Raw genomic sequence first — 24,637 nt, 5'->3', positions numbered from 1 at the left:
CATGCTGTTTGCGAGGCCCACGTGCTGTTCTCAGCCAACCTTGGCAAGCAGGACAGGGATGGGCAATTGCTCCAGAAGGGGGAAACACGCACGCTGTGGAAGCGCCAGCCACAGTGCACCTGACACACGCAGCCAATCCCAGGCTCTTCCAATGCTGGGGCCGGAACTAATAGTTATCCGACATTTCTCTTCACTACTCCCATTCCATTCTTTCCAAGTTTTATTCCAAAAAAAATAAGGGTGAAAGAGTAAGGTGTCCATAAAGAATAAGTCATCATTTACAATTAGTAATCAACTAGACAAAACACCAAGGCCCCAACTGGGCGCACCATGTCCTGTTTGCCCAACGCCCAAGTCTGAACAGCCGCCGGGCGGAAGATGCTATTTTTACCCAGAAGTAGAATGTGACAGAGTCACAGACCCCAGTCCTCTATTTGTCCTTTTCCTTTTGCTCCTTCTCCTTCTTCTCCCGCTCAGCCTTAGCTTCTTCTTCCTCGTGTTTTTTGATCAGCTGTTCCACCTCCTTTTGTTTGAGAACTCTGATCACCGTCTTCCCATGCTCCCTGGTGAGCGTGGCAATTTCCACTGCAAACAAGCACACACATCACGTGACACACACATCACAGGCCACAAAGCTCAGTCTACTCACCTTACGCTGAGCCTTAACTACTCTGCGTGTTTATGATTAATATGATTAATATTCCCATAGGTACCTTTTTTTATTTCAGTCTGGGACTTGAACTCAGGGCCTGGGTGTTGTCCCTGAGCTGCTTTTGCTTAAGGCTAGTGCTCTATCAGGAGTCACAGCTCCTTCTGGCTTTTTGGTGGTTCATTAGCGATAAGAATCCCACTGTCTTTCCTGCCTGAGCTGGCTTCTGTGATCCCCAGATCTCAGTCTTCTGAGTAGGATTACAGGTGTGAACCACTGGGTCCTGGCTTCATAACATCTTTTCCATTTTTACCTCAATATTTTCTCCTCACCCATGCCAACTTTCTCAGCAACGATTCTCTCTCCCTTAGATGTGTAGTCAGCAGCAGCTCTCTCACAGACTTGTTGTGAGCAGTGCTGACAGAAGGAACCCTCATCTCCTTAATGGAACCCACCCATGCTTCGCCAAACCTTCTCCCAGTAACGGCACTTAACCCTTCATGGGCTTTTCAGACCACTGGCAAGAAAGGAAGTTTCCAGGGCTATGGGCAAGAAAAATCACCTGAAACCTGCAAGGGAGGGATTTCTGGTGTGGGGAAACAGAATGGGGGCTTCCTTCATGGAAGAGGGCAACTTTTTTGTTTGTTTGTCCAAGACCAGGACTCAAACTTGGTATCTGATGCTTTTGTTCACTGGGTGGTGCACCACACCACATGAGCCACAACCCCAACCCCAAGTGGACAACTTTTTTTGTCAGTCATAGGGCTTGAACTTGGGGCCTGGGCACTATACCTAAGCTCTAAGCTCTTTTGGCTCAAGGCTAACACTCTACCACTTTGAGCCACAGTGCTACTTCTGGTTTTCTGGTAGCTAATTGGAGATAAGAGCGTCAGACTTTTTTTTTTTTTTTGGGGGGGGGGTCCGGTCGTGGGGCCTGAACTGTGGGCCTGGGCGCTGTCCCTCAGCTCTTCAGCTCAAGGTTAGCACTCTACCACTTGAGCCACAGCGCCACTTCCGGCGTTTTTCTTTTTGCTTATGTGGTGCTGAGGAATCGAACCCAGGGCCTCAGGCATGCAAGGCAAGCGCTCTACCACTGAGCTACCTTCCTAGCACCAAGAGCGTCATAAGACTTTCCTGCCCACACTGGCTCTGAACTGAGATTCTTCTAAAAAAATAACTTTTGACCCTGGGAGTGAAGTAACTCTCCACTAACCCATTTGTTCATTAACCTCAACCTTCTGTGCATTACAGGAGATCATGATTTAAACTGAATACTACTTAACATAAGAGATGAGCAGGGGCTGGGACTGTGGTTTAGTGGTAGTACTTGCCTAACATGAATGAGGCCCTAAGTTCAATTCCTTTGTACTAGCTACTGAGGAGGCTGAGATCTGAGGATTGTGATTTAAAGCCAGCCCATGCAGGCAAGTCCGTAAGACTCTTATCTTACCAAAAAGTAGAGCTGTGGGGCTGTGAAAGTGGCTCAGTGGTAGAGTGCTTGCCTTGCATGTATGAGGCCCTGGGTTCGATTCCTTAGCACCACATTAGCAGAAAAAGCCAAAAGTAGGGCTGTGGCTCAAATGGTAGAGCACTAGCCTTGAGCTGAAGAGCTGAGGGGCAGGGCCCAGGCCCACAGTTCAGGCCCCACAACCAACCAAAAATAGTAGAGCTATGGCTCAAAGTGGTAGAATGCTACTCTTGAGAGAAAGAGATCAAGGACAGCATCTAGTCCCCAAGTTCAAGCGCTATAACGAGAAAGAGAAAGAGAGAGAGAGAGAGAGAGAGAGAGAGAGACAGAGAGACAGAGAGACAGAGAGACAGAGAGACAGAGAGAGGGGGGGTATATGTAGCAAAGCAGGGAAGTTTCTGAGGACTCATGGTGAATGTTCCATCTTGGACAGGATGGAGTATATATGGCCTACACATACACACACAGCCATGCATGCATTCTTTGTCACACACATAGAAGCATAGGTTGATACAAGGTCTTGATTATCTACTACCTGGGACAGGGTCTCTAGGCTTTTGCTCACCAGTACTAACGGAATTCAGGCTCAAGTCCTAAGCTGTCCACAGGGTACTGGACTGTGGTTGTACAACTCTATCAGGGCTCCACTTAAGCTCACTTAGGGAGCAGGTGCAGTGCCACATGGCTCATAAGCGCTGCTACAGAGGAGAAGGGCAACACGGCAGACAGAGCTCCGTGCACTTGATCACCCTCACTACGTCATTGGTTCCCTGGCTGATCTACTGGGAGAGGGCAAGACAATGGGAGTTACCTTTTTCAGCAGACAGTTTACTAACATCCATGGTCTTATTCAGCACTTTGATGGCCAAAGCAAGTGCCGACTTCAGAGTCATTTCCCCCTCTTTGTAGTCTTGTTTTAACATCGACACAGCTGCCTAGAAAACAAGGAATCAACACAGAGATTTTTCTTCAACTTTTGCATATGTTAAGTAATAGATCTGTCTAAAAGAACAACATATAAGCCGGGCGCCGGTGGCTCACGCCTGTAATCCTACTCAGGAGGCTGAGATCTGAGGATCATGGTTCAAAGCCAGCCCAGGCAGGAAAGTCTATGAGACTCTTATCTCCAATAAACCACTAGAAAACTGGAAGCGGCGCTGTGGCTCAAACGGTAGCGCGCTCTCCTCGAGCTGAGGAGCACAGGGACAGCGCCCAAGCCCAGAGTGCAAGCCCCACGACCGACCAAAAAAAACCCCAAAAAACAAAAACAACACCTGTTCAATGTGTATCCAATGAAACCAGGAAAACTGAGAGAAGGAAGGTTGGGGAATGATGGGGAGAATGATGAAGGGTGACAGCGATGAAGACACAGTATATTCATAAACTGATTTGATGAGTGGTAACTCCTTTGTACAACTACTTAAGACAGTGAAAATATAATTTAAAAAAAAAAAAAAAAAAACATGCTAGGCACTGGTGGCTCACCTTTGTAATCCTAGCTACTCATGAGGTTGAGATCTGAGGATCGTGGTTCAAAGCCAGCCCAGGCAGGAAAGGCTATGAGACTCTTATCTCCAATAAACCACCAGAAAACCGGAAGTGGTGCTGTGGCTCAAGTGGCAGAGTGCTTGCCTTGAGCTGAAGAGCTGAGGGACAGAGCCCAGGCCCAGAGTTCAAGTCCCACAACTGACAAAAAAAGACAAATGCCTACTTTTTCACTGGCATTGCAGGCAGTAAAAGCCGTCTCCATGGTAGGGAAGGTAGACTGGAGATGGAGTGGAATGGGGCATGGATACTCTGTGAAGGAAAGCTTTTGTGTGCAGATACTGAGGTGGAACTTGGGGCCAGAGCACTGTCGCTGAGTGTTTGTGTTTACTATTTGAGCCACAGTTCTACTTCCAGCTTTTCTGAGTGGTTCATTGGTGATAAGAGCCTCAAGGACCTTCCTGCCCAGGCTGGCTTTGAACCATGATCCTCAAATCTCAGTCTTCTGAGTAGTCAGGAAGACAGGTGTGAGCCACAGGCATCCAGGACAACAGAAAGCAGATAGTGTCCACGGCATGGAAGCTGTGTAGCGATGATCACTGCGGTCACACCATCTCTACTCGGGTTTCAGGGCGGCAGACATACTCACAGCACTGTTATTTCCAATGCATGTGGCTTTCCAGCCCCCGTAGTTCCCACTGGGGTCACTCTGATACAGCTGGAAGCCATAGTGCTTGTCCCAGCCGATGTAGAGCAGTGAGACACCAAAGGGACGCTTGCCTGAAGAAAAGGGAAAGAAGCTGAACACCAGCAACCTGAATTCAGTATCCCATTAGCCACTGGAGCTGAGCTGGTGTGGCTAAAGCCTCCACTGTGAAGTTAAGCTGCCTGAGCAGCTTTGTGCTCCCAGACTCCACCTGTTTCTGGGATGCAGACCCAGCCAGAAGGACATGAGGACACAGAAGCTCAGAGCTGAATCACACTATGATGAAGAAACAATTTGTTTCCAGATTTGAGAACGTTACTTTGGCCTTTCAATTTCCTATTAATAAACTATATGGTGATTCACATGTGGAAAGAGATTTGTGGGGCCTGTACTCTGGGCTTGGGCGCTGTCCCTCAGCTCTTCAGCTCAAGGCTAGCGCTCTACCACTTGAGCCACAGCACCACTTCCAAGCTTTTTCTGCTTAAGTGTGCTGAGGAATGGAACCCAGGGTCTCATGCATGCAAGGCAAGCGCTCTACCACTGAGCCACCTTCCCAGCCTTCTTTTCCCTGTCTTAAAGAGGTTATAATTCCTCAATTTTTTTTTTGTGCCAATCATGGGGTTTGAATTCAGGACTTAAGTGATGTCCCTTTGCTTTATTGCTCAAGGCTAGTGCCTTGTGCTTGAGCCACAGCTCCACTTCAGGCTTTTTGGTGGATAATTGGAGAGAAGAGTCTCACAGACTTTCCGTCCCTAGTTGACTTGAAACTGTGATACTCAGGGGCTGGGAAGGTGGCTCAGTGGTAGAGCGATCTCAGCCTCCTGAGTAGCTAGGATTACAGGTGTGAGCCACCATGCTTGGCTGTTTGTGGTGCTTACAAGAGTATTTCTAAGAAGCGCAATACCTCCAAACTGCGTGTAAGCCTGTTTGATATCACATAGTGCTGTAACCAACTGCTCACAAGGAATCGGCTCTTGATACTGTAATAAATACCTAGGATAAAGAGAACAGTATGTGAGTATTTTCTAAAATACACACACCTAAGGAATATGCCCTCTGAAAACAAATCTGTCATGAGGACAGCTGAATGGTCACTTGGAACTTGACAAATATCTACATGTTCCAGTATCCTTACAGTAAATAATAGTTTTTGTTTTGTTTTTTGTTGGTCATGGGGCCTGAACTGTGGGCCTGGGTGACATCCCTGAGCTCTTCAGCTCAAGGCTGGCACTCTACTACTTGAGCCACAGCGCCACTTTTGGCCTTTTCTGCTTATGTGGTGCTGAGGAATTGAACCCAGGGCCTCATGCATGCAAGACAAGCACTCTACCACTGAGCCACCTTTCCAGCCCCTATTTCATTAATTTTAAGCTTTTTAAAAAATCATACTTAAGTAGTTGTCCAGAGAGGTTACCACCAGCAAATCATTTTATTAATTACAATACAACTTCATCAGTGTAATAACACTGATCAGTAAATAACATTTTAAGTTTATGAAAAAAAATTCAAATCAACAGGATTTTAAATCAGTTTCATCCCCATAGAAAAAATGAGTTCTGGGCTGGGAAGGTGGCTTAGTGGTAGAGCGCTTGCCTCGCATGCTCAAGGCCCTGGGTTCGATTCCTCAGCACCACATAAGCAAAAAGAAAAAAGCCGGAAGTGGTGCTGTGGCTCAAGTGGTAGAGCGCTAGCCTTGAGCTGAAGAGCTGAGGGACAGCGCCCAGGCCCAGAGTTCAGGCCCCACGACCGGACCCCCCCAAAAAAAAGAAAAAAAAGAAAAAATGAGTTCTTTCTCTCATAACAGCTGGTGTCACACCATCAGTCACGCTGCTGCATCCATACCTTTGAGCGATGAGCCTCAGTTCGTTGGTCAGAACATTAGCATCAGAGGTGATGCCGGCCACACTGCACGCCATGTCCCTGGGAGGAGAGAGGACTGATGTTTAACAGGGAAGGGGTTAATAGGGGGGTCAACGTCAAGGAGCACAGGAACTATTAGGATTTCACCAAACTTGTTTAACAGAAGCAGCTAAAATCCCAAGTTTTATCTTGTGTGTGTGTTCCAATCTAGACATCATCCACTGTCACAAAGCCTAGTGAAGCCTGTGGGCTGCTGAGCAGGCTCCAAAGAGTCTCCGTACTAAGTGCCAAAGGCTCCAGTGACCAGCTAATGACCAGCTTTCCCCTGCTGGCCAATGAAGGTGGGATTTTCCAACTTTCCATTAACTGCAAAGTTTGTACACCCAAACAGGATAGAAATCCTGTACGACTGGGGGTAGTTGGCCTATGCCCAAACTTCCAACAGCTCTCTTCTTTGGTAAAGATTTGGTGTAATTCTACATTTCTAAACAGCCTTTCTAAATACTTCAAGGGCCTGCTATATGCCAGGCAGTCATTACATTCATTTTATAGTATTTAGACTTAAAAAAAAAATCACCCTGAGAATCTGTAAGGCCTAAGTCAATAGCCAGCATAAGCTTACATAGCATATATTGGGGAAGCCCAAATCTGAACTCAAATTTAAGGTTCACCAGGTGCTGGTGGCTCATGCCTGTAATCCTAGCTACTCAGGAGGCTGAGTTCTAAGGATCACGGTTCAAAGCCAGCAATCGATTCCTCAGTACCACATGCACAGAAAAAGCCAGAAGTGGTACTGTGGCTCAAGTGCTAGCCTTGAGCAAAAGAAGCTCAGGGATAGTGCCCAGGCCCTGAGTTCAAACCCCAGGACTGGCAAAAAGGAAAAAAAAAAAAAAAACTACATACTTACATTATAATAAATACTCTGAATAAGTAAAAAAGGATTAACACAGAATACTGAGCCTCAGTTTTCAAGCAAAATAAAAGCATAACAAGTTTTCACAAGTAACAATAAACTGCTCAATTCCACCTTGTCACCCACAAGAACCCTGCCCAAGCATGCAGATGCCATGTTTGGGAGAGAGTAAAACAGTTAAAACTCCTTCCCACCTCTCACTTACTCATTGAGTTTGTAAATTTTTTCGGAAAAAAAGACTTCATCGAGAAGCTTGTGGATGTTGCGTCTCTCTGCAGCAAGCAAAACACCATCATTTGCCAAAATTCCCAAGCAGGTGCCTGCATGTCCAATGGCTTCCATGGCATATTCAACTTGATATAAGCGACCTGCAAAACACAGCGGTGAAGGAGCCTGGGCTCCTCTGTGCTCCTGCCCCACTGTCCAGAGAAAACCAGCACGGCTCCAGCCACAGTCCCATTCAGTTTCCTTATGCATGAGAATAACCCTAACATCCCCCAAAATGTATATAGATTTCCCTTCACAAAAGTCTAACACTTTAGCTGGGAACTGGTGGATCACCTTATAATTCTAGCCACTTAGGAGGCTGAGATCTGAGGATGAAGGTTCAAAGTCCAGGGCAGGCAAGTCCATGAGTCTCTTTATCTCCAATTAACCACCAGAAAGACAGAAGTGGTGCTGTGGCTCAAGTGGTAAAGTGCTGGCTTGAGCTGAAGAGCTCACGCCCATAGTTCAAGCCCCATGACCAAAAGAAGAAAGGAAGAAAGAGAGAGAGAGAGAGAGAGAGAGAGACAGAGAGAGAGAGAGAGAGAGAGAGAGAGAGAGAGAAAGGAAGGAAGGAAGGAAGGAAGAAGGAAGGAAGGAAGGAAGGAAGGAAGGAAGGAAGGAAGGAAGGAAGGAAGGAAGGAAGGAGGGAAAGTACTTTAGGCACATAAAGCACTTTTAATTTTTTTACCTTCTGGAGAAAATATAGTGGTTCTGGAATCATATCTTCGAGACTGCAAAAGAAAAAGCATACAAGTGATTGCTACATACTGAATACCAACTTGTAAAAGCCCACAGATCTTCTAAGCCACAAAGCGTATCTTGGGGCACAGAGTTCAGCCTGGGGGAGGAAGCTGATAAGGAAGAAGACATCATTCCTGTTTCTTCTTCCTTCCAATCCAATTTTCTCATGCAAGTCTGTTTGCTGAATACAGCAATATTACTCATTAGGAAAAGTTTATGTGTATTATCAACTCACCATTGTTTCTTAACTTTACAAAATTCCTGCAAAAAAAAAAAAAAACAGAACCATCAAAATAAAATTCACACACACAAACAAAATATAACTCACGATTATTTTCTGGTTCAGGATAACCCACTTCTAATCCCAGCTACTCGGGAAAGGGAAGAATAGAGTATCATAGTTGAAGGCCAGTTTGGATAAAAGTCTAAGACCTTTTCTGAAAACTAAGGCAAAAAGGGCTTGGGGTGTGGCTCAAGTGGTAGAGAGAACATAGCACTAGGCCCAGGACCAGCACCAAGACCAAAAAGTGTTTCCTGACTTCATTCGGCTGACTTTTAACTCAGCACCTGAAAAGTGCCAGGAAGCATGCTCCATGGTAGAACATCAAGACATAGGTAAATCCAATCCTTACACAGATTGTATCTCTTTCCTTTTAGGTCTGAGACTGAACTTAGAACTCAGTATCTGACTCTCATTGGTTAGCGCTCTACCAACTGAGCCACACCTCCAATCCCCAGGCACAGATTATAATATGGAAAGAGGCATCCATTGTGTGTGAGGTGGAAGAGGGATGGAGACAAAGGAGCTCTTTTTTGAGAAACTGATACAAGAAATGAGAAGACCAGAGACACAGGAACAAGCTGAGAACCCTCAGGTACACAAGAAACAGGGGGAAAGAAAAGCAAAGGATACCCCAGCCAGAGGAGCACGTGGGACCCAGCTCAGGGGGGCACGAAGCACGCCCACGGCTGAAGTTTGGCCCACGGCTGAAGTTTGACGCAGGGTGCTAAGCTTGGGGAAGGGGGTGGGGAGGTGGACACAGGCGACATCAGCTGGGGCAGCCTTTCTTAGTTCAGCAAAAAAAAAAAAAAGACAATCCTGAGGGCCGGGGCTATGGGACCCTCCCAAAATTGGGAGGACCAAGAATCAAGCCTGGAAAGGTAAACACCAGTGTGCCCAGCTTGGTTGAAACCAACCAACCAACCGAGGGCTGGAGGCCTGGCAGGGCTGGATGGAGGCCTGGCAGGGCTGGAGGGAGGCCTGGCAGGGCTGGATGGAGGCCTGGCAGGGGTGGAGGGAGGCCTGGCAGGGCTGGATGGAGGCCTGGCAGGGGTGGATGGAGGCCTGGCAGGGCTGGAGGGAGGCCTGGCAGGGCTGGATGGAGGCCTGGCAGGGGTGGAGGGAGGCCTGGCAGGGCTGGATGGAGGCCTGGCAGGGGTGGGCAGAGCGCTGGCCCAGGAGTTCGAGTCCGGATGGGGGCCAAACAACTACTGAATTTCACCTCTAAATGTCAGGGGGCCCCGTCCGGCCCCAGGGCCGTCGGGACAGAGGAGAGGCAGGCGGGGTGGGGGGGGGGGGCCCGCGGGGCGGCGCTCGGGGGGGAGGACGGGGGGGGGACGGAGGGGGGACAGGCACGCTCCCGTCTCCACGCCCGGCACCATCGCGGATCCACCGGCGTCTCCAGCGCCGGCCTCCCGGGGACAGGAGCCCCGCTGGGCCCTCGGCCCGGCCCCGCGCGGGTCGGGAAGGACGGCGGCCCGTGGGGCCCAGCGCAGGCCCGGCCGTCCCCGAGTCATGGCGTCCGGGACGCCGCGCGGGCCGGCTCGCGCTCCCCGGGGGGAGACAGCCACCACGCCCCGCGGAGCCCCCACACACCCGCCACCGAGACGCTCACCCAAAGGGACAACGGCGGAGGACCGCAGACCCGGGCGTCGGCCGCGGCGCTCGCTGCTCCGCTCAGGAGGAATCACTACGGCGGCCGGAAGACCCGCGACAAAGATGGCCGTCGCGCACGCGCAGAAGCGCCGGTGGGCGTGGCGGCGGAACACGGAAGTGGCCGTGGGGGCGGGGCCGGCGGCCCGAGCTCAGGCCTGGCCCCACCGAGGCCCGCACCCTGCTCCGAGCTCAGGCCTGGCCCCACCCAGGCCTGGCCCCACCGAGGCCCGCGCCCTGCCCCGAGCTCAGGCCTGGCACCTGCTGATATCGGTTATGTTGTGCTGGGCCCTGGGTCTTGAATGCAGGGCCTTGAACTTGGTCTCCCTCCCCGCCTCCCCCCCCAGCACACACGCGTGCACACACACACACACACACACACACACGCATGCACACACGTACGCACGCGCACATGCACACATTATGCGTGCACACACACGCGCACGTACACATACACACGCACACACATGCGCGTGTGCACACGCGCGTGCACACACGCACATGCACGCACACGTACACGCACATGTACACACACGCACACAGCGCAGCTGAAGCTCTACTGCTTGAACTACGCCTCCGGTTCTGGCTTTTGTGCCATGAGAGACTCTTGGATTTACCTGTCCGTGGATGTCCTCACCATATGACACAGGACTCCAGGCTTCACACTCAGGAAGACCAAAGGAGGACGGCTCTTAGGAGAGGGACACAAAGGCCCCACGCCTGTGTGCCTCTGATCGTGTAAAATAGTATGGATTGATGCTCGACCAGAAATGCACTCATTGCCTTTCTCATGCAACTGTAACCCCTCTGCACAGCATCTTTATGATTTAAAAAAACAGATTTTCTTTTCAGGTTCTAAGCAAAACAAAACATAATATTTATTGAAATGAACTCCAGGAAATGCAAAGAAGTGGATTTTTTTTCTTTGTTGCTGTTTTTTTTTTTTTTTTCTTTTCTTTTCAACTCAGGGCCTGGGCACTGTCCCTGAGCTTCTTTTGCTCAAGGCTAGCACTCTACTGCTTGAGCCACAGCACCACTTCTGGCTTTTTTCTGTGTATGTGGTACAGAGGAGTCGAACTCAGGGCTTCATGCATGCTTGGCAAGCACTCTACCACTAAGCCACATTCCCAGCCCATCTTTTTGTCCCCTTCGCGTATCTGTCTTGGGAGTGGTGGGGTGGAGAAATGGCACAGAGGGATGAAGGGTGGGCAAATGCAGCAGTGGTTCTCACTGGACACTGTGGAAAGTGAACTACACAACTGTGGGAAGGGAGTTGGAAAAACAGGAGAGATCCAGGGAAGAGGGGACAATGGTCCAAAAAGAAATGTAATCCTTTTGGGCACTGGTGGCTCACGCCTGTACTCCTAGCTACTCAGGAGGCTGAGATCTGAAGATTGCAGTTCAAAGCCAGCTCAGGCAGGAAAAGTTCGTGAGACTCTTATCTGCAATGAACCACCAGAAAACCAGAAGTGGTGCTGTGGCTCAAGTGGTAGAGTGTTAGCCTTGAGCTGAAGATTTGCGTTCAAGCCCCACCATTGACCAAAAAAAAAGGGGGGGGAGGAATGTTCTCCTTGCCTGATTTATGTAACTGTAACCCTTGTGTCCATCACCTTTATAGTAATAAGAAAAACAATTTTTTTTTGTCAGTCATGGGGCTTGAACTCTGGGCCTGGGCTCCGTCCCTCAGCTCTTCAGCTCAAGATTAGCACTCTACCTCTTGAGCCACAGTACCACTTCTGGTTTTCTAGGTTTATTGGGGATGAGTCTCACAGACTTTCCTGCCCAGGCTGGCTTTGAACCATGATCCCCAGATCTCAGCCTCCTGAGTAGCTAGATTACAGGCATGAGCCACCAGTGGCTGGCTAAAAAAAGTTTTAAAACTTGGTCCTCACAGCCTCTTGCCCATCATTTGTTAAGTATATAAAACAATCATGACTAGGCTCACTTTTGTGTGTGTTCATTTTGGTCTCTGCTTCTGAATGTTATTTCCCTTGTTAGTATCAAAATGCAGTATTTTATTTTTGCTGAACTGGCCATGTTTGTTCAATACCTACCTGTCCTTTCCAATCTTATTTTTATTTGTGCCAGTTCTGGGGCTTGAACATAGGGCATGGCTGCTGTCCCTGAGCATTTGTGCTCAAGGCTGGCACTTTGCCACTTGAGCCACTTCTGGCTTTTTTGGTAGTTAATTGGATATAAATAGTTTTACAGGCTTTCCTTCCCTGGGCTGGCTTCTAACCATGATCCTCAGATTGCAGCCTCCTGAGTAACTAGGATGACAAACATGAGCCACTGACACCGGCTCTACTTCGTTGTTTTTTGTTTTTGTTTTCTGGTAGTTTATTGGAAATAAGAATCTCATGGACTTTTGTCAGGACTCGCTTCAAACCACGATCATATCTCAGCTTCCTGGATAGCTAGGATTACAGGTGTGAGCTACCTGGCTTGGCATATTCTCATGAAGTCTTTACAACTAATCATGAGACAAGTACCTTGATCTTACAGAAAAGGAGACTGAGGCATTAGAAATATTAAAAAGGGGGGCTGGGAAGTTGGCTCAGTGGTAGAGCGCTTGCCTTGCATGCCTGAGGCCCTGGGTTCAATTCCCCAGCACCACATAAGCAAAAAATAAAAAATAAAAAAATAAAAAAATAAAAAAAAAGAAATATTAAAAAGGTACAATGCAAGTAGAGTCAGAAAGATGTAATTTTGGAAAGTATAGACAGGCTGGCAGGCAGAATCATTACTTACAGAATCATCACTTATTCATACACATCCAATAGGTAACTATGGACAGGGTGTTTGAGTACTTAGGCTTCCAGTGTTATCTACAAAGAATGGGTAGTTCAAACTATAAGAATGAATAGCATGTAGCTGGATCCAGTGGCTCATGCCTGTCATCCTAGCTAGTCAGGAGGCTGAGATCTGGGGATTTCAGTTTGAAAAAAAGAAAAAAGAAAATGAATAGCATGTCGTAGTACACACCTATAATCTCTGCTACTCTGCAGTCTAAAGCAGAATGATCACTTGAGCCCAAGACTTTGAGTCTAGCTCAAATAATTTAGACTTCCTGTTTCAAACGAAACACAACAAAACCCTAAATATAAGCAAACAGCCATTTACTAAATTATACTGAGAGCTGTTAAGAGGAATCAGTGAAGGAAACAGTGGTATAATTTAAACCAATTATAAAGATAGTTTTACTGACTTTATATATTCATACACACATACACATATATTACAGAAAAATGAAAAATATCTGGTAGGGGCATGCTGGATGTGCCTGTAGTACCAGCAGGGGGATGCTAGGCTAGGAATGTGAGACCAGTCTGGGCAATGTAGTGAAACCATGTCTCAAAAAAAAAAAAAAATCAGCAGAGGGTCCTTTCTGGGATCAGCCTGCACACTTTTCCTTTGGTGCCAGTCCTGCTGGGGCTTGAGCTCAGGGCATGGTTGCTGTCCCTGAGTTTTTGTGCCCAAGGCTAGTGCTCTACCAGTTGAGCCACAGCTCCATTTCTGTCCTTTTTGCTGGTTAAATGGAAGTTAAGAGTCTCAGGGACTTTCCTGTCCAGGCTAGCTTCAAACTGTGATCCAGCTTGAAAATTTCTTCTATTTAGGCAGCTTTCCCTTGCTTATAGTAGAAGCATCTGTCTTTGGAGTTCCAGAGTCTGAGTCTGCTTCCATCTCAAGTTTTTGGTTGTTTTTTTTTGGTTTGTTTTTTTGTGCCAGTACTGGGGCTTGGACTCAGGGCCTCATGTTCATTCTTATTTGGCTTTCTTTCCCAAGGTTGGCATTCTACCAATTTGGACAACAGTTCCACTTCTGGCTTTTTGGTGGTTAATGAGAAATAAGCATCCCAAGGACTTTGAACTACAATCCTCAGATCTCAGCCTCCTGAGGAATTAGGAGTACAGATGTGAGTCACTAGCACTCAAGTTATACTCAAGTTATACTCAAGTTTGAACAGTAATCATGAGAGATGACTTGAAGATCTTACAGGTTTTATGTGCTCCATGAATATTCACAATGAATCTTCCCTATCGATGCAGGGGAAAAAGTTCCTTCACAAATTTTGACTCGGTCCTATTGAGGTGTGTGTGTGTGTGTGTGTGTGTGTGTGTGTGTGTGTGTGTGTGTGTGTGTGTGTGTGTGTGTGTGTGTGCTGGTATTGGTGTGTGTGTGTGTGTGTGTGTGTGTGTGTGTGTGTGTGTGTGTGTGTGTGTGTGTGTGTGTGTGTGTGTGTGTGTGTGTGTGTGTGCTGGTATTGGAACTCAAGGCCTGGGTACTGTCCCTTAGCTTTTTCACTCAAGGTCGGCACTCTATGTCCAGCTTTTTGCTGGTTAGTTGGGGATAAAAGTCTCTTGGATATGCCTGCTTAGGCTGCCTTCCAACCAAGATCCTCCTATCTCAGCCTCCAGAGTAACTGGGATAGTAGCTGGGATTACAGGAGTGAGCCCTGGAGCCCAGCACCCACTGAGTGTTTTGTTGTTGTTGTGTTTGTTTGTTTAATCATCCAACTTAATGTGAACTTTGATCCAGTCCTGGAGGGGGGAGCCCAGATTCATAAGACTTGGCGGTCTGAAACCAGATCTCTTCTACAGCTTGCTGGCCTATATCAAACATCAGTTGCAAGTGCTTCCACCCTGTTTTGGCTGTGATCATGAGGTATTCTTCATTCTCTGGGTGCAGCTGGCAGGAGTGGGCAGCCATAATGAGGGACTGGCTGAAGCGGCTGCAGACAAGGAGGAACAAAGCACCCCGTTCCACGGCTGTCAGGGGGATGACACTCTCAAACCCAGCGAGCACATGGCCTCCCACGTGCAGGGGGTTCTGGCTCTCGATCATCATGTACATGATGGTGATGGCTGCTTCGAACACGTAGTACCCGAAGCTCATGTCACCAAAATCCAAGACGCCCGAGACTTGGTACGGGGTATCGCCGAAGGGCACTCTGCTGGGCTCCACTAGAATGTTGTGATCATTCAGGTCGCCATGATTAAGACCTGCCGGTGGAGAAAGCATACGAGAACAGTTCAGTTCACTCTGTTCCGTTCCCCCCCCCCACACACACACCTTTTTTTCTTAGTGCCGGTTGTGCAGCTTGAACTCAGGGCCTGGGCACTGTCCCTGAGCTCTGTTGCTCAAGGCTAGTGCTCTACCATTTTGAGCCACACAGCACCACTTCCCATTTTCTGGTGATTTATTGGAGATAAGAGTCTTAGGATTTTCACTGTCCCAGGCAGATTTCCAACCATAGATCCTCAGTTCTCAGCCTCCTGAGTGGCTGGGATGACAGGTATGAGCCACTAGCACCCAGTGGCATTTTTGGGTTTTTTGATCATTAACTGGAGATAAGAGTCTCAGGGAAAGCCGGGCGCTGGTGGCTCACGCCTGTAATCCTAGCTACTCAGGAGGCTGAGATCTGAGGATCGCGGTTCAAAGCCAGCCCGGGCAGGAGAGACCATGAGACTCCTATCTCCAATAAACCACCAGAAAACCAGAAGTGGTGCTGTGGCTCAAGTGGTAGAGCGCTCGCCTTGAGCTGAAGAGCTGAGGGACAGCGCCCAGGCCCAGAGTTCAAGTTCCACGGCCGACAAAAAAAAAAAAAAAAAAAAAAAAGAGTCTCAGGGAAGCTGCTCACGCCTATCATCCCAGCTACTCAAGAGGCTGAGATCTGAGGATCGTGGTTCAAAGCCAGTCTGGGCAGGAATAGTCTGTGAGACTCTGATCTTCAATAAACTACTCAAAAAACTCAGAAATGGTGCTGTGGCTCACGTGGAAGAGCACTAGCCTTGAGCACAAAGAGGCTCAGAGACAGTGCCCAGGCCCTGAGTTCAAGCCCCAGAACCAGCAAAAAGGAAAGAAAAAGAAAGGAAGGAAGAAAGAAAGAAAGAGAGAGAGAAAAAAAGAAAGAAAAGTATTAAGGATGGCAAACTCACACTCTCGAAAATGACTTAATCTGGGGAGGATTTCCTGCTTGAACAGCTGGATGACTTGCTCGACAATCTCCCGGTTTCGGTTGTGGCCCAGGGCATCCACAAATTTCTCCAGAAGAGGAATATTCTTCAGATTCCAGATGAAATTCTCCCGGTGGAGGAGACTCAGTTTGGGGTGATGAAATGTCTAAAGCCAAAGGAAGAAACAGCTTCTTGATAGACATTCAAAGTCACCATCATTGGGATCTGCTAGGGGCTTAACTCTTCACTTCAACGCCAGCTTCTCTCAAGGACATTGACCTACCCGATTTATAATAGGGCAAATGCAACCAGGCATGGTGGGGCATATCTGTAATTCCAGCACTCTGGAGACAGAGGTGGCCTAGGCTACTTAATGAGCCTTAATGTCTCACTCAGGGACCTTTAGCCACTCCTACTCTACTTGTACCTCTTCTGGTTACTCAACTCTAACCACATTTGGCCACCTGCTGGAGAAGCCTCAGGGCCTGGCCCTGGTGGTCCTGTCTCCCGTATCCGCCTAGTTAATGTCCTGCATTTCCACCAGGCCTTTTATTCAAAACTGCCTCTCCTGCAGCAGGTGCTGGGTGCCAGTGGCTCACTCCTGTAATCCTATCTATTCAGGAGGCTGAGATCTGAGGATCACAGTTCAAAGCCAGCCCACACAAGAAAGGCTATGAGAGTCTCATCTCCAGTGAACCACCAGAAAACTGGAAGTGGCACTGTGGCTCAAGTGGTAGCTTGAGCTGAAGAGTTCAGGGACAGAGCCCAAGCCCAGAGTTCAAGCTCCACGACTTCCACGACGACCACCACCACCACCAACAAAAACCCACAAAAAAACAAAACTGCCTCCATGCAAGGACTTCCTAATCATTCCAATTAAAATTCCAGCCATTGGTCAGAGCCCAGTGCTCACACCTGTAATCCTACTTATTCAGGAGGCTGAGGTCTGAGGATCGTGGTTCGAAGCCAGCCTAGGCAGGAAAGTCCATGAGACTTTTTTTTTTCTTTTTGCCAGTCCTGGGGCTTGTACTCAAGGTCCCAGCTTCTTTTTGCTAAAGGGTAGCCCTCTACCACTTGAGCAACAGTACCACTTCTGGCTTTTTCTGTGTATGTGGTACTGGGGAATCAAACCCTAGAGCTTCATGCATGCTAGGCAAGCACTCTACCACTAAGCTACAGACTCTTTGTATTTTATTTTTGTCGGTCGTGGGTCTTGAACTCTGGGCCTGGGCACTGTCCTTGAGCTCTTCAGCTCAAGGCAAGTGCTCTACCACTTGAGCCACAGCGCCACTTCCAGTTTTCTGGTGGTTAGTTAGAGATAAGAATCTCATGGACTTTCTTTTGTTGTTGTTGTTGTTGTTTTTTGGGTCTGGTCGTGGGGTCTGAACTCTGAGCTGGGCACTGTCCCTCAGCTCTTCAGCTCAAGGCTAGTGCTCTACCACTTGAGCCACAGCACCACTTCTGGCTTTTTTTTTCCTGCTTATGTGGTGCTGAGGAATCGAACCCAGGGCCTCATGCATGCGAGGCAAGCACTCTACCACTGAGACAACTTCCCAGCCCTCATGGACTTTCTTACCCGGGCTGGCTTTGAACCATGATCCTCAAATCTCAGCCTCTTGAGTAGCTAGGATTTACAGGCATGAGCCACAAGCACCCGGCTAGTTTTTATTTTTTATTGTTGGTTGTGCCCTTGAACTCAGGGCCAAGGCACTGTTCCTGAGCCTCTTTGTGCCCAAGGCTAAGACTCTATACCACTTGAGCCACAGGGCCACTTCTGGTTTTGAGTGGTTAATTGGAGGTAAGAGTCTAATGAGGGGGGCTGGGAAGGTCGCTCAGTGGTAGAGCGCTTGCCTTGCATGCCTGAGGCCCTGGGTTCTATTCCTCAGCACCACAGAAGCAAAAAGAATAAAAGCCAGACGTGGCCCTGTGGCTCAAGTGGTAGCGTGCTAGCCTTGAGCTGAAGAGCTGAGGGACAGCGCCCAGGCCCAGAGTTCAGGCCCCACTACCGGACCCCTAAAAAAAATAAATAAATAAAAAGAGTCTCATGAGGACTTTTCTGTGGGAGCTGGCTTTGAACCTCAATCCTCAGATCTTAGCCTCCTTGAATAGCTAGGATTAAAGGCAAGAGCTGCTGGTGCCCAGCTAGCCCCAGACTCTTATCTCCAATGAGCCATCAAAAAGCTAGATGTGGTGCTATGGCTCAAGCGGTAGAGTACTAGCCTTGAGAAAAAGAGCTCAGGGACAGTGCCCAGGTACTGAATTCAAGCCCTAGCACTAGCAAAAAAAAAATGAATGAGTCAATAAACAAAAATCCCTCCTCAACCAAAAGGATCCCGAATCTTACCTCCAGCGTTTTATCCAACTTGGCAGCTAGTCTTCCAATTTCATACAACAACGGGGGGCCAACAGGAACTTCGGCAATGGGTCTGCCCGGGAGATACGTCATCAGCCTCACCAAGTGGTTTTTGATTCCAGATCCACTGTCTAGACACACAAAATGACATATTCTGTCAACTCTCTTGATCAGTTTTGGGGCTTGAACTCAGGGCCCACTTCTGGTTTTCAGGTGGTTAATTAGAGCTAAGAGTCTCATGGCCTTTCTTGTCCAGGCTGGCTTTGAACTGTGATCGTCAGATCTCAGCCTCCTGAGTAGCCAGGATTACAGGCATGAGCCACTGGTGCCTGGCTAGGAGTGTGATTTCTACCTGTGGTCAAAATGCAGCCATGTGATTGGACAAGAGCTGTCCTGGTGAGCCAGTGGGCTCTTACCAATGGACATGAGGAACATGGTGCTGTCCTCTTTTGTGCGGCACACGGAGGCGGTGGGGAAGCCAGCTGCTTTGAGGAACATGATGATCTCATTCTGCATTTCAATCAGCTCGGCGTTCTTGCTGCATTCCGTGTTGCTTATTTTGAGGACATACTCGAGGGGCCTGTCCGCACCATCTTGGGGGCGTGAAATGTGAATGTGGAAGTTCTGGTCATCATAGCTGGGAAGTGGCTGGATCTTGGACACTTTGAACCCAAACACAGACTCTACCAGTGCAGAGGCCTGTGGCTCGGTGAATGTGGGCTTGGCGAGGGCCGGGGACGGGTGCGCATCTCCACTTGACATTATACCTGGCGGAAAACAAACGAGAAGCAGAAAAGGAGGCAGAGAAGAAAGGGACTGGTTTAAATGCATTCTCTCAAGACACCAGTATTTCTCTATACTATTTTTGGTGGTTGTTGTTGGTCATGGGACTTGAACTCAGGGCCTAGGCACTGTCCCTCAGCTCTTCAGCTCAAGGTGTGCACTCTACCACTTGAGCCACAGCGCTACTTCTGGCATACATTGATTGATTGATGATTGATTGATTGATTTAGTGGGTTGTGGACTTGGTGCTAATGCTCTATCACTTGAGCCACGACTCCACTTCTGGCTTTTTTTTCTCCTGGTTAACTAAAGGTAAGAGTCTCATGGACTTTCCTGCCTGGCTGGCTTTGAACTGAGACTCTCAAATCTCAGCCTGAGTAAATAGGATTAAAGAGGTGAGCCTTCCATGCCCAGCTTTTATTTCTTTTTGTTTTGGTCCTGGGGTTGAACTCAGGGCCTGGGTGTTGATACCTGAGCTTTTTTGCTCAAGGTTAGCAATCTACCACTTGAATTATAGCTAAGATTACAAGCAAGGGCCACTGATGCCTGGATCGTTGTTTCCTTTTTGACAATAATTTCCCACCCTTAATTTTAACCACAGCATTTGTTGTTTTCAGAAGCAAAATTAAGCTGCCCAGCCTTTGTTGACTAAAGATATTGTTACAAAGTCTAAAGGTTTTAAAGCCATTTTTGCACCTGCAATATATGGGAACCAGTATATCCTGTCCAACTGTTTGGGACGTAAGACTTTTAAAGGAATTTTAGCCAGGTGTTACTGGCTTACACCTGTAATCCTACCTACTCTCGAGGCTGAAATCTGAGGATCACCATTTGAAGCCAGGCTAGGCAGGAAAATTCCAAAAGACTCATCTCCAGTTAACCATTAAAAAAGTAAAAGTGGTGCTATGGCTCAAAATGGTAGAGTGCTGGGGCTGGGAAGGTGGCTCAGTGGTAGAGTGCTTGCCTTGCATGCATGAGGCCCTGGGTTCGATTCCTCAGCACCACATAAGCAGGAAAAAAAAAAAGCCAGAAGTGGCACTGTGGCTCAAGTGGTAGAGCGCTAGCCTTGAGCTGAAGAGATGAGGGACAGCGCCCAGGCCCAGAGTTAAGGCCACGACTGGACCCCCAAAAAAAAAAAAAAATGGTAGAGTGCTAACCCTGAGCAAAAAAGCTCAGGGATAGCACATAGGCCCTAAGTTCACACCCCATGACCAACAAAAATAAATAAATATAAACTGGTTTAAGGCCTGGATTCATTTGTAAGATGAACTGAAGTATTAACTCCTAGAGGAAAGCCTGAAATTAAATTTCACTTCCCAAAGTGCTAAGGATGAGAACAATTCTGAATTTGATAGAAATTATTGGTGTGTGTGTGTGTTGTGTGTGTGTGTGCACATGTGCGCACGCGTGTGCATGCACTAATACTGAAGCTTTAACTTAGGGGCCTTGGGACTCTCATTTAGCTTTCTTGCTCATGGATAGTGTTCTACCACCTGAGCCATGCCTCCATTCTGGCATTTTGCTGGTTAATTAGGATGGATTCTCAAGGACTTTTCTGCCCCTAGCTGGCTTCAAATCTCTTTCCTCCAGGTCTTAGCCTTTTCAGTAGCTAGGGCTACAGGTATGAGCCATCAAAGCCTCATTGAATGATTAGCTGGTAAAGTTGAAAGGAACAGAGGTTAATCTCTCTCTGATTCAGAACATTTTCCTTATGTGCAGCTCTAGAAAAGCCCTGTTTTTGCCAGGCACTTGTGGCTAACACCTGTAATCCCAGCAACTCAGGAGATCTGAAGATCCTAGTTTGAAGCTAGCTCAGACAGGAAAATCCTTGAGATTCCATCCCCAATTTATCAGCAAACTGCCAAGACTCTTATCTCCAATAAGTCAGCAAATAGCCAGAAGTGGAGCTGTGGCTTAGCCTTGAGCAAAATAGCTCAGGGACAGTGCCAGAGTTCAAGCCCCAGGCCTGCATTGTTAGCAAAGTCAATATGACCAACCAAAAAGTTGCCAAGGGGGAGAAGTATGTTATACTTAAGTTTCACTGCAGTTCCCAGACCACTGAAACTTTGATTAACCACTTTATAATAGATTATCCCCTAAATGTCTTTTCAAGCTCTGATAACAAACTGCTCAAATTCTCTTTGGGGGCTCTAACAGGCCTTCCCTCCACCCCTTGAACCTAAAGGACTCTAAGTCATACAAGCCATGACACAGAATCGATCTGCTCTTGATAGTAAACAGGGGGCTGGGCGCTGGTGGCTCACGCCTGTAATCCTAGCTACTCAGGAGACTGAGATCTGAGGATCGCGGTTCAAAGCCAGCCCAGGCAGGAGAGACTGTGAGACTCCTATCTCCAATAAACCACCAGAAAACTGGAAGTGGCGCTGTAGCTCAAGAGGTAGAGTGCTCGCCTTGAGCTGAAGAGCTGAGGGACAGCTCCCAGGCCCAGAGTTCAAGCCCCACGACTGACAAAAAAAAAAAGAAAGTAAACAAGGGGCTGGGAAGGTGGCTCAGTGGGAGAGCGCTTGCCTTGCATGCATGAGGTCCTGGGTTCTATTCCTCAGCACCACACAAGCAAAACGAAAAAAAATCCGGAAGTGGCGCTGTGGCCCAAGTGGTAGAGTGCTAGCCTTGAGCTGAAGAGCTGAGGGACAGCGCCCAGGCCCAGAGTTCAGGCCCCAGGACCGGACCCAAAAAAAAAAAAAAAAGTAAACAAATACACAGGAAGAAACAGGAACCACGATCTCTGGGCAAAGCTTGGAATCCTAGGTAGTCAGAAGGCTGAGATCAAGGTTCAAAGCCAGCCTGGGGGGAACAAATCTGTGAGACTATTATCTCCAGGCAACCAGCAAAAAGCCTGGAGCTGTGGCTCAAGTAGTAGCAAAAAAAGCAAATCAAGGGCTGGGAAGGTGGCTCAGTGGTAGAGTGCTTGCCTTGCATGCCTGAGGCTCTGGGTTCGATTCCTCAGCACCACATAAGAAAAAAGGAAAAGCCAGAAGTGGCGCTGTGGCTCAAGTGGTAGAGCGCTAGCCTTGAGCTGAAGAGCTGAGGAACAGCGCCCAGGCCCAGAGTTCAGGCCCCACAACCAGACCCCCCCCCAAAAGAAAAGCAAATCAAGAGCATGAGGCCCTGAGTTCAAGTCCTAATATTGGCACAAGTGCGCCCGTGCACACACATACACAATATGGCAAGAGGAGGAAGGATCCAAATCCTACAGGTTTGCTGGTTTTTCTTTCTTGCTCTTGAAAAACCCTCAGGAACCAAGAATTTCCAACTTCAAGGTTGGTGTCAGCGCTCACGATCTTTGATCTTTGTCCCGCTCTCAGAGCCGGGGGGCGGGGGGGGGTCGGACCTTCACCTCTGCACTTGGGGCCACAGATGGAACCAGAACCCCTCAACATTCTTCCCTCTCTCCCCGGGGCCAGTGAACCAACTGCAGCTCGGCACCTCTCTCAATCTACCTTTCTTCTGCAATCTTCTGCTCCGTGCATTCAAGGCTGGGGAACGCGAATCGAACGCTCCACGCCTGGCCCATGAGGACCCCAAGGTTGTCTGCACCCCAACACTCCAGGGCCCATCCAACTCCTCCAGGTGGGGCTCAGGGGCGGATCTGCAGGGACTCTAACCTCTCCAGTCCCAGGCTTTCCTTCTGGGGTCCCAGCCCCGCCACTGACTGCAGCGAGGGGGACGGGGCCGCCAGGTCCTCCGCGATTGTGGGGTGCAGCGGGGTGCTGAGGAGACCCGAGGCACCCGAGTGCCCGCCCGAGGCTCTCTGCAAGCCTCCCGGCTCTCGGGGACGTCCCCCACCCCGCGGGACTCGGAGGTCGCCTCTGCCTCCCCCTGCTGTGCCCGGCTCACCCGCCACGATCCGACGTCCAGGTCCGAACCCGCGGTGCGCCGCGCAGCGATCCACCCGCCGCCGCGCACTCAGGTAGAGTAGGAGGGGCTGCGCCCAGCCCCGCCAGCGGCGACTTCTGATTGGCTCCTCCCAGCTCCGCGCCACCCAATCAGCACGCACTACTGCAGGCCAGGTTTGGATTTAACGCCCCGGACTTTGCCCAGCCCCACCCCCAGCGGCTCCAAAGAGAAATTCAGAGGTGAGGTTTCTCATTGGCTTACTGCAACCGAAGCCCCACCTTTTCTAGGCTAGTACCCCAATCAGAATCCGGATACCTCGTGCGTGATTGAAACTCTTGCCTTTCGATTGGCTGCGCGAAACTTCACTCGCCGGCAAGCAGCCATTTAGAATTCTTGGGGCCCATGAGTGGCACCTCTCGGTTCCGCCCCATCCACACCAGAGGTGGCGGCGACTTGGACCTTCTTGGCCTTGTAAAGTGTCCAAGTGTCCCAGCGTGGAACTCCGTGTCCTGGCTTTATTCCTACTCTCCGGTGTCTTGGAGGACACCTTCGGAAAGGGCGGCTTTCCAGCCAAGCAGGACCTCTTGATTGACAGGTCAGAGCTGTCTCCACTGCGGGAATTCTGCTTGACAGATCAGAACGCTCTTTCTACTGCGTGGTTTGATTGACAGGTCAGAACGCTGGCTCTAAGGCCTGGGCTCTGATAGGTCAGAATGTCTCTTCGGTGTGGTTTGATTGGCTGATTGGAACGCTCTCTACGGTGTGGATTCTGGACATCCATCACTGATGGCCTGCAATTTGGTCTCTATTTTGTGTCGGTGTTTCCACATTGCACCTGCTCTTTTTTCCCCTCTGTAAGGACACAGCAGGCTATGTACAGTCACGATTATTTATGGGCTTGGATGATTTTCCCAGCCTCCATCAGCCACCTGCCTTATGTGGTGGCTGTGTGTAATTTCGGCACTGGGGAGGGAGGCTAAGGCAGGAGTATCTGAAGTTTGAGGCCACCCTGAGCCACATAGCAGTACCTCCTCTCAAAGAGTGTGTATGAAAGGGCTGGGAATGTGGCTTAGTGGTAGAGTGCTTGCCTACCATGCACGAAGCCCTAGGTTCGATTCCTCAGTACCATATAAACAGAAAAAGCCAGAAGTGGTGCTGTGGCTCAAGTGGTAGAAGCTCAGGGACAGTGCCCAGGCCCAGAGCTCATGCCCCAGGACTGGCAAAAAAACCCAAAAGGGTATATGTAGCCCCACCACACACACACACATACCTCTTGAACCTTTTAAATCATCTTTCTGCACTTTGCATATGGTTCTTCTCTGCTTCACAAATAGCAGGGCTGGGGCTGGGAAGGTGGCTCAGTGGTAGAGTGCTTGCCTTGCATGCATTAGGTCCTGGGTTCGATTCCTCAGCACCACATAAGCAAAAAGAAAAAAGCTGGAAGTGGCGCTGTGGCTCAAGCGCTAGAGCACTAGCCTTGAGCTGAAGAGCTGAGGGACAGCGCCCAGGCCCAGAGTTCAGGCCCCATGACTGGACCCCCCCAGCCCCAAAGAAGGGCTATCTTTCTGCAGCGCCAGGGATGACATACTGAATTCCCTCCTTTAGGTCTTCAGGTAACTCTGATAGCCCAGGCAGCACCTTAATTCTCCCCACTTTCCCACACT

General features: G+C 49.0%; 2 protein-coding genes across 3 annotated transcripts; both read right to left on the bottom strand.

The window, feature by feature from the left end:
• Nucleotides 1-202: 202 nt before the first annotated feature.
• Psma4 (proteasome 20S subunit alpha 4) lies at nucleotides 203-10,092 on the bottom strand. Its single transcript, XM_070042798.1, has 9 exons — nucleotides 9,985-10,092; nucleotides 8,325-8,350; nucleotides 8,037-8,079; nucleotides 7,287-7,449; nucleotides 6,151-6,228; nucleotides 5,213-5,301; nucleotides 4,252-4,382; nucleotides 2,929-3,052; nucleotides 203-585 (listed from the first exon to the last, which is right to left on the bottom strand). The coding sequence occupies exons 2-9, from the start codon at nucleotides 8,325-8,327 to the stop codon at nucleotides 431-433; spliced, it is 786 nt and encodes a 261-aa protein (XP_069898899.1). The 5' UTR covers nucleotides 8,328-8,350; nucleotides 9,985-10,092; the 3' UTR covers nucleotides 203-430.
• A 2,618-nt stretch (nucleotides 10,093-12,710) lies between these two features.
• Nucleotides 12,711-23,030, bottom strand: Hykk (hydroxylysine kinase). Of its 2 annotated transcripts, none has more exons than XM_070042796.1 (5): nucleotides 22,974-23,030; nucleotides 18,749-19,099; nucleotides 18,324-18,463; nucleotides 15,962-16,145; nucleotides 12,711-15,025 (listed from the first exon to the last, which is right to left on the bottom strand). In XM_070042796.1, the coding sequence occupies exons 2-5, from the start codon at nucleotides 19,092-19,094 to the stop codon at nucleotides 14,541-14,543; spliced, it is 1,155 nt and encodes a 384-aa protein (XP_069898897.1). In that variant the 5' UTR covers nucleotides 19,095-19,099; nucleotides 22,974-23,030; the 3' UTR covers nucleotides 12,711-14,540. The 2 variants fall into 2 exon arrangements, with proteins under 2 accessions (XP_069898897.1, XP_069898898.1); XM_070042797.1 differs by lacking the exon at nucleotides 22,974-23,030 and adding an exon at nucleotides 22,577-22,844.
• Between the last annotated feature and the right edge of the window lie 1,607 nt (nucleotides 23,031-24,637).

Source organism: Dipodomys merriami, unplaced genomic scaffold (assembly GCF_024711535.1).
Source record: "Dipodomys merriami isolate MVZ:Mamm:240054 unplaced genomic scaffold, mDipMer1.0.p SCAF_33, whole genome shotgun sequence".
NCBI lineage: Eukaryota > Metazoa > Chordata > Mammalia > Rodentia > Heteromyidae > Dipodomys > Dipodomys merriami.
The sequence above is the reverse complement of the archived record's forward strand: the minus strand, read 5'-3'. Positions and strand labels throughout refer to the sequence as shown.